Here is a 12,005-nt window from a genome sequence, read left to right as displayed (position 1 = left end):
TTTCTTTTATGCTGCTACTCATGAAATCCAACACGTTCATTTACAAATAATTATTTTTATATACAAAATGTTGTTCAAAATCAAATGAACAACAAATAATGCCACAAATAAATTTAGAAAAAGATGAGACAGTACAGAAATTCCAGCCATTTCTGAAATTTTTCCTTACAGTAAACAGTACCTTACTACAGTAGTAGCTATAGTAAAGTGGAATTGTTGAGCAGTTTCCAGCTCCCCAGTGTAAAGAGAACAGAAATGGGGCTTTAAAGATAAACATGTTGATCAAAGCAGTTATTCCACTCAAAAAAATAAAATAAACATAACAGAGAACACAAGCTACATGAGTAGGAGACAAACAAGGTTTTATTAAAGCATGCACTAAGAAAAAGAAATCACAGAAATTCAATGCACTTACCTTCACTGTTTTTAGCAAAATTTAGCTTTATAAGTGACTTGGCATCTAGTTTCTACAGAAAATAAAATATGAAAAAAAATAGTCACAACAGAATCTAACCATGGAAATAAAAGGAAACTGTGACATTAGTGTTAGTACTTTAATATTTCATAATTAATTGATAATAAACTGCAAGTCATTTGAATCATCACAACCCTGGAAATCTAAGTGTTATAGACAGCCCAAAAAGTGAGGCKCAAGGAACCTGAGCACTGGAGGATGATTTATTTACAGTGTTGTAGTTTGATATAGTACAGTGCTAAAACAAAGTGAATAAACTCGAGAACTAATGYAGCTTTGCGCTGGCATAAATCAAAAGGGGAGCTGGCATGAGAAGGCAAGAGGCAAAGGTTATTGCTAGTGATCAGAAGGGACAGTGCTGAAAGGACCTCTGACAAAAGTCAAAGCCAGCAAACTATTTTGGCAGTCAAGCTTATTTTTTCTGAAGTAGCTATCATTTTTCTTTTCCTTTGGCAAACTCACAGTGGAGCACACGGTAACTAGTAAAGCACTGGCAATAAYGAAGGGAGGCAGAGGCGTGACTCTGAGGAACCGTGCTGGGGACGCTGGGGCAGCCTCCCAGAAGGCAGCTTGGGAACGGTTAATTCCTGCAGCAACTCCGCGGATTACAGGACTGTGGCAACAGCCGATGGAGGGAGACTGCACAGGCTGGCGCAGACACTTTAAGGCCCTCTAATTCAGAGGGAGCGCTGCAAACTAAACCAATTTCCACACAGCACTGGAACGATTTACCCAGCTTTTTGGGGCGGCCCTCTCCGCACGCAGGCTGGAGAGAGCAAACCATTCTGGAAGATCAGGCTGCGTCCTTCTCGGAGCCTCCCTAAGACAYCAAAGCCCCCAAACCTGGTGAGAGGCCAAAGTAAAGGTGCATCTTCAGTAACATCTTGGGGCAGGCCCACATACGCTGGTCATTTAAGAGAGGCAGGATGCAACCTGGACACCGCAGTGGCATGGCSGGGCACACCAGGACCGTGGTGAGCTGCCCCAGGTCCCCCCAAACCCACAGCAGGACTCGCCAGGAGGGACAGGCAGCRCTCAGCTGTGGCATCCAGCCCAGACACAAAACTGAGCCCGGCAAGCAGCAGGCTTCAAAGCTGAGCCAGGAGCTCAGGAATAAAAAAAAAGCCCTTTGATGGTATCGGCTGTCAGAAACGGTTTCACTGCCAGATTCACCCTTAAAAGCACATGGAGCACAGGCCTTTCAAAAGAAACAATCAGTTCTCTTCTCAAAACATGCACCTGAACGGATTAGGGATGTTCTTATAACCCAGACAGCTCTTTATAAACAGACACGAGTGGAGACCTGCCAGCCGCGGCGCCGACACTGCTAGTTCAGTCACTGAGGCAAACAGCGGTAACAAAACCGTGCGACGCTAAGTCAGTGGGTTTTTCTATGTCTAATCAAACGYCGTATTCTTGGTTCAGAGCACACACGTTGTGACAGCTGGATCTGAAGGAGGGCGCTTCTCCAGTTGTTTTTAGTCACCTGGCAGGCTAATTCGCTGCCAGGAAGGTAACTATCCCTCTGGCTTATTCGCAAGAGGAACAGAGAGAGACAGGGAGGGCTACTAGGAGAAAGACAGGAACAAAAGAGAGAAGCCAAAAAAGGTGATATTTTGTCCAACAGTTAGGAGATGCAAGACCAGTATGGTTGGTTTTATTAAATGGATTCCCAAGGGGGTAAAAAGAAAAAAAAAAAATCATCTGCACACTGCTAGGATAGAGACAGCAAGGCAACAGCAGGTTCTCAAATGACTACATGAATACAGAATTTTATTCATTTACTTATTTACCTTTTTACTAGAATAAAATTGTCAAAGAAGTAGTAGGGAGATAGTCGAGGTGCCAAAATGAACATATGATCCTGGACAGATCTGTTCAACCTAAACAGCTTATTAACACAAAGCAGCAACCATCTGTGCACATGTTGTAGAACAGCCTAAAAATTATGTTTAAARRGAAAAAAGCTYCTTTAGAGAAACGACCTCTGGAAACACTGACAATTTAAAAGGAAGGCCTTTCAACTATCTTCCTGGCAGACTTTAGCTGTCCCCAAAACATGTGAGYAGATCATCTTTAAACAAAAAAAATWCAAACAGTTCTCCAGGAAAGACTCTAGCACACTTGAAAATTCAGATTTACACCTTGACAGAAATTTAGCGGAACAGAGATTTGCTATACAGACTTAAAAGGAACGAAAGTTGCAGTACAGCGTCTCATCTGTCAAAGCGTGATGTGTCACTGCAAGGGCCGCCAACCCCTTGGACTCTTACTCCGTACTCAAGGAAACAGTACGGCACTGCAGGCCACATCTTTCCATAATACAGAAAAATGTTGTATTTCAGCCTCAGTTACTCATAGTGCACCAGTTGCTTAAGCTGATATCTGTTCTCCTCTGTCACCAGCTCTTACACAGTCTTGTATTTTAACAATAGATTAAGAAATAGTAATTTTCCTTTAAGAGTTGAAATGCACGCATGGATCGGAGTTTCTTTCCGGGATGTGGACTCCACGCCGGAGTGCCGTACAGACGCCGAGGCTGCACCGCCTCGGCCTGGCCTCCTGGCACCTCAGCTCGCGCCCTTCGGCGGAGCGCTGCCCTCCAGCTCAGGGGAGCCCAGCGGCGCGCTCGCGCACGGCCCGCTGCCGTCTCGCGAGGAAACTCCCTAATACTTCCCAAGGGTGTTCTTTGCGCAAGCTACCCACGGAGAGGGAYGCAAATGGACTGTGGGTTGCATATGAAAAAAATACACAAGGAGACTATCACTAGGGCTACACTTGAGAATATTTTTAAAGGTTGATTAACGTGTCTAATGTGTGGAAAGACAGGATTTGCCAAAGCAAATCTCTGGAGCACCAGAATAGCACAAACAGGCTCTGCTGGGCTGCAAAGAGTTCCCAGGGCCGAGAGAGGCAGCGCCGTGGCCGAGACGGGGCTGGCAGCGTCGGCAGCCGCGCGCGGGGCGGCCACGAGCAGGGGCTCCGGCCCGCGCGCCAGCCTTTCCCCCAGCCTTTCCCCTTTTTGAAGGCCTGCACCTCGCACAGGAAACCGTGACAGAAGACGGCATCTGAAACCTGCGTCATCTTTTTTTTTTCCTCTCTTCAGGTTCTTTATTTCACATGAAAACAGGATTATCCGGCATGTGGGTGAATCTGCTTTTATTTATGCTCCATCAAAAGTCGAAGCTTTCTAAGTGCCAGAGCGCAGTTTGTTGCCATGGAAATGACCATTATGCCAGAGGAGCCAGTCTTCACAGGAAGAGACAGCGGGAGCGAATGAGCCCTTAAATGAGTTAAAGTACTTGTTTTCATGTATTTCTTATTAGTAATAAAACATAAAGGAGCTAAAATACTGCATACACAACTTGAGGTCAAAGCTATTTCTAATCTGAGCCTCTCCGCTCCACGCACCTACTATCAAGTTGCACTAAGATTCCAGTAAAGAAAGGAAGGAAAAAGCTCTGTTTATTAAAAACACTTCATCTAATTAAAATTCCAAATTCATAATCAAAGCTTGCAATCAAAATAAAATGCCACAAGCATGCATCATTTCCCCTAAACAAAAATAAAAGCTGTATATTGACTTCTATAAATATTTTAGGCAAGAATACTGCAAAGCAGAATCATTTAATGACATGTAATGCCAGCTGCTCGACAACAAGGGAGGACTATAAAAAACAAAACCAAAAAACATTACGGCTTTTTCCTCAGCTGACGCCTCACTCGCAGGCACACTTCCACGGAGCCAGCCAAGGCTACTTGGGGCTGTGACCTACTTTCTCGCAGCAGCATCCAGCCCCCTGCTCTCCTCTCTTGGCTGCCATCGCTCATCCCTCCTGCGCTCCCAAAGGGCAGCAGCTCCTTTATAGCCGCTCAAAGCAGAGGTTATTAGGATGGGTAGGTTAGTGGGGCACTGTGGCAGCTCTCGGATGAAGCGTGCCGATCGTTTCTAATTAAGCCATCCTTTGCCATCGCTGCGCCTCTCGCGACGACGCGACCTACAACTCCAGCGCATCGATCAGCGACGCGCTCTGCCTCCCTTCGGTCTGCGGCAGCGTGGTCGTGCTGGCCCTGCCGGACACRCACCCGCTGGGAAAACAGTCCCAAGGGACTCACTCGAGTCTTTAACCACACGTGGACGGAGTTGGTGACATGCAGCACGAGCTGTATTTCCTAAATACAGATTTTCCCATTTTATCAAAATTAATTGAGTTAACATTAAAACGTTAAACACGAATCAGATCCCTTCCTACTGGCCTCTGGCAGGAACACACAATAATYCAGTAATGCTATCATGGGGAAAAATTAATGTATCACATCTGAACTGTTAGATGACACCAAGTCAAAATCATCCAGTGCTGACATGACCATTTGGTAGGTTCTCATCCTACCAAAACAAGCAACARGGAACACCACAAATAGAAGAGAAAACCAAACTAAATATCAGTATTAAAATTGAATGTWGCCTACCAAGTACCAAATTCATCTTAACAGCACATGAATTTTGTATTAAACTCTTRGTTTCTTTAAAGAGACGTACTACTCTATGCAACTTTACATTTCAAGAAGTCACCATATAATTTTTCCTGATGTAGGACCTTCAAGAAAAATGGGGATAATAATTGAATGCTGGAACTGTATTTGAATAACTACATRCATACTGTTACTTATTTCAGACCTTTAAGGTGGATTTCAGTCTGATGAAAGGCACTGGAAATCCTGATTTCTACACATTATGGGAATGCCACAGGGAACAGCAGCACTAGTTTAACAAGATAAGCTGTATTCGTGTAGTTCAATACTTCATAGAAAGTTTTGGATCAAAAACCAACAGGACAGGACAGTCTCCTGATTCAAGTAAACACTCCTACGCAYAGTTCAACAGCATATATGCTATTTATTTATCACATGGACAACTGCCGACCAAGTGCTAAAGAGAGAACCTCAATTAACTTCCATAACAAGTACAGTAAAAATACAGCTTCATCCAATACTTTCATCTACTATGGRAGTATATACAAAAGATCCTTTTCTACCCACTTCCAGACCACTGCTTTTCCATATCTCAATTTTAATTAAACTGACACCATGCAGTCACCAAAGCTTCGTCTAGAGAATAATAAAGACATGTTTGATAAMATACACACGGCTCACAGATACTAGCAACAATGTTGCTATACCAAAGAATAAATTAACAAAAAATACTGTGAAAAAAAGATGTGCTGTTTCAGGTATAAGATTAAACCTGCAACCTTAGTGCAGTCAGAAGTCACTGTTCCAAAGAAAGCATCCACCACCAAATCCACAAAGATTTACGGAAATAAAGTTATGCAGCATCATCAAAAAGCTAGTCTCCAATTTTAATGAAGAACAGGCAAGCAAAGATCTGTGGGAACCTCATACTGCATCTCATTTAATGCTAGAGCATTTCACAGCTGCTAGGTTTTCCAAGTGTCACAACCATGAAAACCCATCCACTGTGGTGCACACTTCCATCAAAACAAAGAAGGGAGGGGAAGAAAAACAAACAAACAAACAAAAACAAACCATCTGTTCAGTCTATAAAATCTAGATGTAAAAATCTAGATGTAAATACTTTTTTTTTTTTTTTTTTTTTTTTTTGCTGTAAGGGAAATAATGCATTAGGAATAATGCTAGACATGTTTGTCTGTGTCCAGAGCTGGCTTACTAGATAAAACGCTACCTACCGCCACCACCACAATTCCCATCAGCAGAGTGCAAAGGGGACACAGCAGCTTGGCCAGGGACTCTCAATACTGGGGAGTTTTAAACTGCTTTTTATGATAAAGCCCTTGGACAGTAAGTCTAGGTAAATCTCATCATCCTTGCTTTCACTCTTTCCCAAAGACTTAGAGAACTAAAAAAACAAACCCTCCTTTTAAAACAAAAAGCCACAAATGTTTATTGGTGTTGTCTGCACTGCTACCTACTGTAGTAGGCAGATACAACTGTCTACTACACACAAATACAACTTTGGAAGAGAAACAGCCAACAGTTACCTACATGTTCACCAGTAAGAAAGGAAAGTCCTCTCTCAGGTTATTAGCTAACCAGGACCTTCATCCCCTTGACCTGCATGTACTTTATGACTATTACGAGTCATGACACATGATTTTCTGATTGTTGCTCTGGGCAGGAATCATATCCCAATATGTTTCTGTCCAGAGACCTTGGAAATTTATGGTCACTAGTCAAATATTAACTCATGYAGCCTGTTGGCTAAAAGCTAATGATTTCTGAAGCAAATGAGGTAAGAAGATATGGTCCAGTTGCTGCATATTGAAGAGTTCATTTTGTTGAAAGCAGATTCTAGACATCTAAGCAGAGGGGCCTATATTTGCTATCCACTTAGATAAAAATGCACCTGGAGAGAGTTTTTTAATGAATCAATAGAGAAGACTGGAAACATCTGTTTCTGAAAAACATGCTACATTCAACTGGAAACAAAAAAAGAACAGGAAGAACCACAGCTCATCATGGCTAATTCCTATTTATAAAAGTACCTGCTTCTTCTGAAATGACTGAAGCTATCAAGAGAAAACTATCGACTTAATCATATTCTGACAGCAACCTYCATGCCTCAACACATACTCTGAAAACATTTTCTGTCTTAAAATATCATGTATAATGTATCAAAGTATTATCAGTGTTGCAAGAAGAGATTAGAAAGTATTCCCTCTACTGTATTAGGCATTCACCCAGCATTTTTTGTGTATAATTAAGATTATCTATGTTCAAAGATAAATTAAACTAGATGCAGAGAAGTATGACTGTGACTATTTGGGGAACAGAGAACCTACAGGCAAGATGAACATATGACAGGAAAATACAAGTCTCAACAAGAAAACGTCAAGAAAGCTTTGAATTCCTTTCTAACATATACACAGCTGTAAACAGCAACTGTGAGAAGAGCAATACTAGCACAAATGGAAATGAGAATAAGCCGCTCAAAATCAAAATTTAAAGAAGATATCTGTCAACTGGAAAGGCAGCAGGACAACCTCTCAGCAACTGTAGCAGGGAGAAAGAAAACGAATTCAAGACAGAGCACAAAGTTTACAAAGTAAATTTCAGGAGAGTTGAAGAGCTATGAGAGTCTTCCAGCCTTAGGCTCCTGATCCTTTCACTCTTCCTTCTGCAGCACAGGAATATCACCTAAACTGGATTTCTCTAAATCATTTTTAAACAAGACTCCCCTTGGCTTTACTCCTGGAAGCACTGTTCTCTGCACTGGAGTAAGCTATTACTCAGAACAATGTTGTACTGCTACCCCCACTAGAACTTTTCTTAACACCTTCCCCCCCCCAAAAAAAAAGAAAAAAAAAACTCCTTCATTTCAAAAGTGAAGTGAAAAAATATAGTGAGTTTATCAAAAGGAAAAAAGGGCAACTGACATGTTCACCTGTGTAACAGCTGAACATTTGACTGAATTGCATCAGACAGATTAAGAAATATCCCTTGAATTCTAAAGCTGAAGATGTGCCAAATTCTTCTGACATGCAGGTAACAAGTTTCCCCTGGAGAAGATTTAAATTTCTCATTTATTCATCAGTTACGCTAAAACCAAATGAGACCCGAAGTTACTGATCCACCTAAGTGATCATTCATTTTCAATRCTCCAAGGAGAAAATGCAACAGGCTACTTGGATTTCAGGAATTGTCTCAGATCTTGAGGAAAAAATCCCCATGAAAGGAGGATGTTGCGTTCCTGTATTTTTCTAAATAATGAAAACTATCTTGATTGGTCAAATTGTTTTCCTCATAATTAGATAGTCCCAGTACTCTAGAAATAGAAAAATGATGCGGAGATAGCCTGACTATATAAGGCTGCACAGCATTTTCCTCTCACAGCATTTTATATTTAGACAAAGAAAGAAAATRCTCAGAGTAAGCACATTCTCTTTGGAAAGAGTCAGAGTGAAAAAAAAACTTTTCAAGAGAAAAAAAAAAAAGTAAAACTGAAAAGTCATGAGGAAGAACTGACTCATGCTGCAACACGTCACCTTTAAAAGACCCTCCAAATCCTACGATAATATTGCTGCCATGCTGCAGAAAGGTCTAGACAAGTACTCAGAAAGGTCATCATACTCAATACTATCTACAGCTATTAYATTTTCCTGACAGTGTATTCCAATGTCAGCTACTACTACCCTGGCACAAGAGAGGTCACCTTCAAACCACCGATCCCTGTCTGAGGACATCCATTACTTGCCGCTCACTAGCTGGAAACATACCTGGAATAACATAGTTAAAACAGCAATTTGCAAAGAAYTACCACACAAACTGTAAGAACTAAGTTGAAAATCACAGTCACCATTGATTTAGCTAGTAAGAATCACATTAAACATGAACTTGTCCTCTCCTCCMTTCAGGCCAGAGACCTGTTCCACTCAGCTCATGCAACACTGATGGTTTTGTTTGTGATCCTGGCCTTTACCCCTCTGGCTCCTGTAACCCATTTACCAGAATCCATTCCTGAAGCACATGGGCTCTGTACTGATTACTTGATAAAGGTGTAGAGCAATCTGTAGTGAATTATAAAACCTTGGCTGGAATTTAACCTGTGCTTTAACACCTGTTCTACAATGCAGTACCAGGTATTTCTCACACTTCTGACTCCACGAAGTTTCTTTCATTACAACACTGTAAAACAAACAAACAAAAAACATCCAAGCCTTCTTTCTCGRGTGAAGAAATAATTATCAGAGCTTTCTATCTTCGTATCTATGTTCTCAAARCATACACAGGGTAAAAAATACTTAGTGTTTAAGGAAGTTCCACCTTTGCTCCAACCTCTGTATCCTTTTCAGGCAGGATTTCCCTTATTCAGATAGCCAAAGACTTTTTTAGAGCAGGAAAAACCCACAATRTTGTAAGGCTGTTTGTTCATATTTAAAGTGTGATTAATATATTCAGAGAATATAGGAAGTAATCCTACAACACCCCATCTCCAACAACCTCATCAGTAAGCTTCTCCCACTTCAATACCAGCAACTAATTTCTGAGATTGCCTGAACTTCAGTTATCAAAATGAAAAGAAAATGTGCTTTCATAATTAAATGAGGTAACAACAATCCCCAGCACTTGGGAGAAGAGCTCATAAACATACTAAAGAAATGTATTTGAGAATGATTCTTCTAAAGTTTTAAAATAACAGACTCGGTTACAACTTCTTCTTGGGGGATGAAAAATTAGTATTTCTGAAGGTGCCTGTAACTACTCAGGCAAGCATCACATTACCAATTTCAAACAAACGTTTGAAAAACGGCACTGCCCACATCTGCATGCAGCAAGGTTTGTATGCCAGATAGAGCAGGTGCCCGCTGCGCCCTCTGTCACTGCTGCAGGGCACGGCAAGGGGCAAGATCTGCCTCTACAGGTGCCTTCAAAGAGTGGATCAGACAGGCTTAGCAAACAAGGCATGCACCTGTACTGCCAGACATCTAAGACCCTCAATTATTTGATCACATTAGTCATAATCTCAGCCCTGTGACATTTTTATTTGGTAAATAAAGGTCTAAGAGTAGGGGAGAACAACAGCAAATATTTACCTTTACGTGGAGTGAGACTTTGGGCAGAGCTCTCTTTTAAGAAGGCAGATCTCCCAGTGGGAAATTTTGGAGATTTGCAACCTTCCAACCCCAAAGCTAACCCTTACTTCCCATGTTGCTGGCTCTGACTTCTGCTGCTTTTTTGTATCACCAGACTCCTTTTTATGGATATCTTCTATGGCAGCCCAAGCAGAAGGCTTTCACAATTCTAGAAAATCCTCCCAATTTGAAAGATTTCCTTATTTCTCCTTGGTAAGATGCTAACTTACAGAAAGACTCTCTCAAAATAGCCTATAGGTCCAGATCCTAGCTTTGCAGAAGACAGGGCACAAACCAAACTGTGTTCTGTCTCATTTGGACCGGAAATGTGAGTCCTAATGTTTTATGTCCCACTAAGTACTCATCTCCATGGTTATGATCAGAAATTTCACAATGGAGCTGAGAACACTTTCTCAAAATGTATTTCATTAAAAACCATACCTGCAAAGAATTTTGATTTCAACAAATGCTATTTTCCATCCACTTTGTCAAAAAAAATACCCACCAACCACCTGACACCATGCAAGAATGGAGGAAAAGGGACTGGTAAACAGTTTCCAGCTGGCTGCCAGGGGCTTGCTCCCATCTGAACCTATGCAACCCATCAGCAGGCAGAGGCCAGCAGCAGAGCCAAGCTTGGGCTCAGCCCAGCTCCTGGCAGGTATGGCAGTGCCTGTCCTTCCACCCAGCCCTAGCGTGGTGGCAGTAGCTCTGCAGCAGGGCAGACACAGCAGAAACTGAGCTGGCTCACCTGTGCTTTTGCAGAGGAGAAGCGCTCACACGTGGCGCCCAGCAGCCCAGGCACAAGGGCCRGGCGCCTCTGCAGAGCGGCACTACCACCTTATCTGCGGAGATCACGAAGCTACAGCAATCACCAGGCAGGGCCTTCTGGTGTCTTAGCTGCACTCGTAGGTGTACATTAAGTTCAAGTTAAATTAACTTGACTGAGCCACCAAATTTGTTTTGCCCTTCAAGACAGATCCATTTGTGACAGCCACACATGCCCCTGAAGAAGGGCACTGCTTCTTGGGGTTATGCAGACTCAGCAGCCATATGGATTTTAGCTTGCTCTGAGAAGTACACAAAAAGTTTGCATAGATGAGCTCTCTACATGAATTTAAAAACAGATGTCCTTACAATCACCACAGACTTCGGACCAAAGCCTTAGAAACAAAYACCAGAGACAAACTGACTTGCAACTGTCCAAAAGAACTAAATTTCCACAGAAAAGTGGGAACAAGGGACCAGGACTGTAGCTACTTCTGAAATGGAGGAGAAACAATTTGCCCAGGGTTACAGAGCCAGGCTCTAACAGAACTGAAGGTCAATCTCAGTAATGTAGTCTGCCYACACATATCGAGAACGTCAATGAACCAGAGTGAAAAAATTGGTCTTTACATCGAAAACGTTACAGTATGAAGGAGAAAAATAACTCATACATAAGATATCTGTTCCAAAAATCTATTTTGCTTGAAATTCCTGTTAAAAGGCACACTGCTACCTTCACGCAGCTCTATCATCTGCTCATATTTGAGACTCCAACAAACCAGATAGGACCCGACCAATCTCATTTCCTAGAAGCAGCACTCRTGAGCCCAGCCGCTCGCCTGGGGTGGGCAAGTGGGCAGCACTGGCAACGTGCCGCTGCATGACACGTTCTGGCAAGCCTGCAGCTCTCTGCAGGCCTGAGAGGCCAAAGTGCTGTTCTCAGTGAAAAGGAATGAGATTACTATGACTTTCCCAGTTACTCTTTATTTGATGCAATTTCAGTGTAAACATAAGTTAGGGCAGTGTCCTGGCAAAGCTGACAAAAATGTAAGCAAGTCAACACCATCTGACAGGCTGTGGTTCAGCTGCAAGAGATGCACTGTTTCTTCCAAAATTATCAGTGCAGTAACGGAAGTTTTTTTTTTTTTTTT

General features: G+C 42.2%; 1 protein-coding gene across 1 annotated transcript in view; it reads right to left on the bottom strand.

Moving 5' to 3' along the window:
• PPIL2 (peptidylprolyl isomerase like 2) overlaps positions 1 to 12,005 on the bottom strand; it is a 77,090-nt gene that overhangs the window by 57,715 nt on the left and 7,370 nt on the right. Inside the window, exon 7 of the mRNA XM_085302754.1 lies at positions 416 to 467. Coding sequence (XP_085158880.1) covers positions 416 to 467 — 52 coding nt within the window. The remainder of the gene's footprint in view (positions 1 to 415; positions 468 to 12,005) is intronic.

The sequence above is a fragment of the Rhea americana genome, unplaced genomic scaffold (genome assembly GCF_003343005.1).
Source record: "Rhea americana isolate MKP2758 unplaced genomic scaffold, rheAme1 scaffold_191, whole genome shotgun sequence".
Taxonomy (NCBI): Eukaryota; Metazoa; Chordata; class Aves; order Rheiformes; family Rheidae; genus Rhea; species Rhea americana.
The sequence above is the reverse complement of the archived record's forward strand: the minus strand, read 5'-3'. Positions and strand labels throughout refer to the sequence as shown.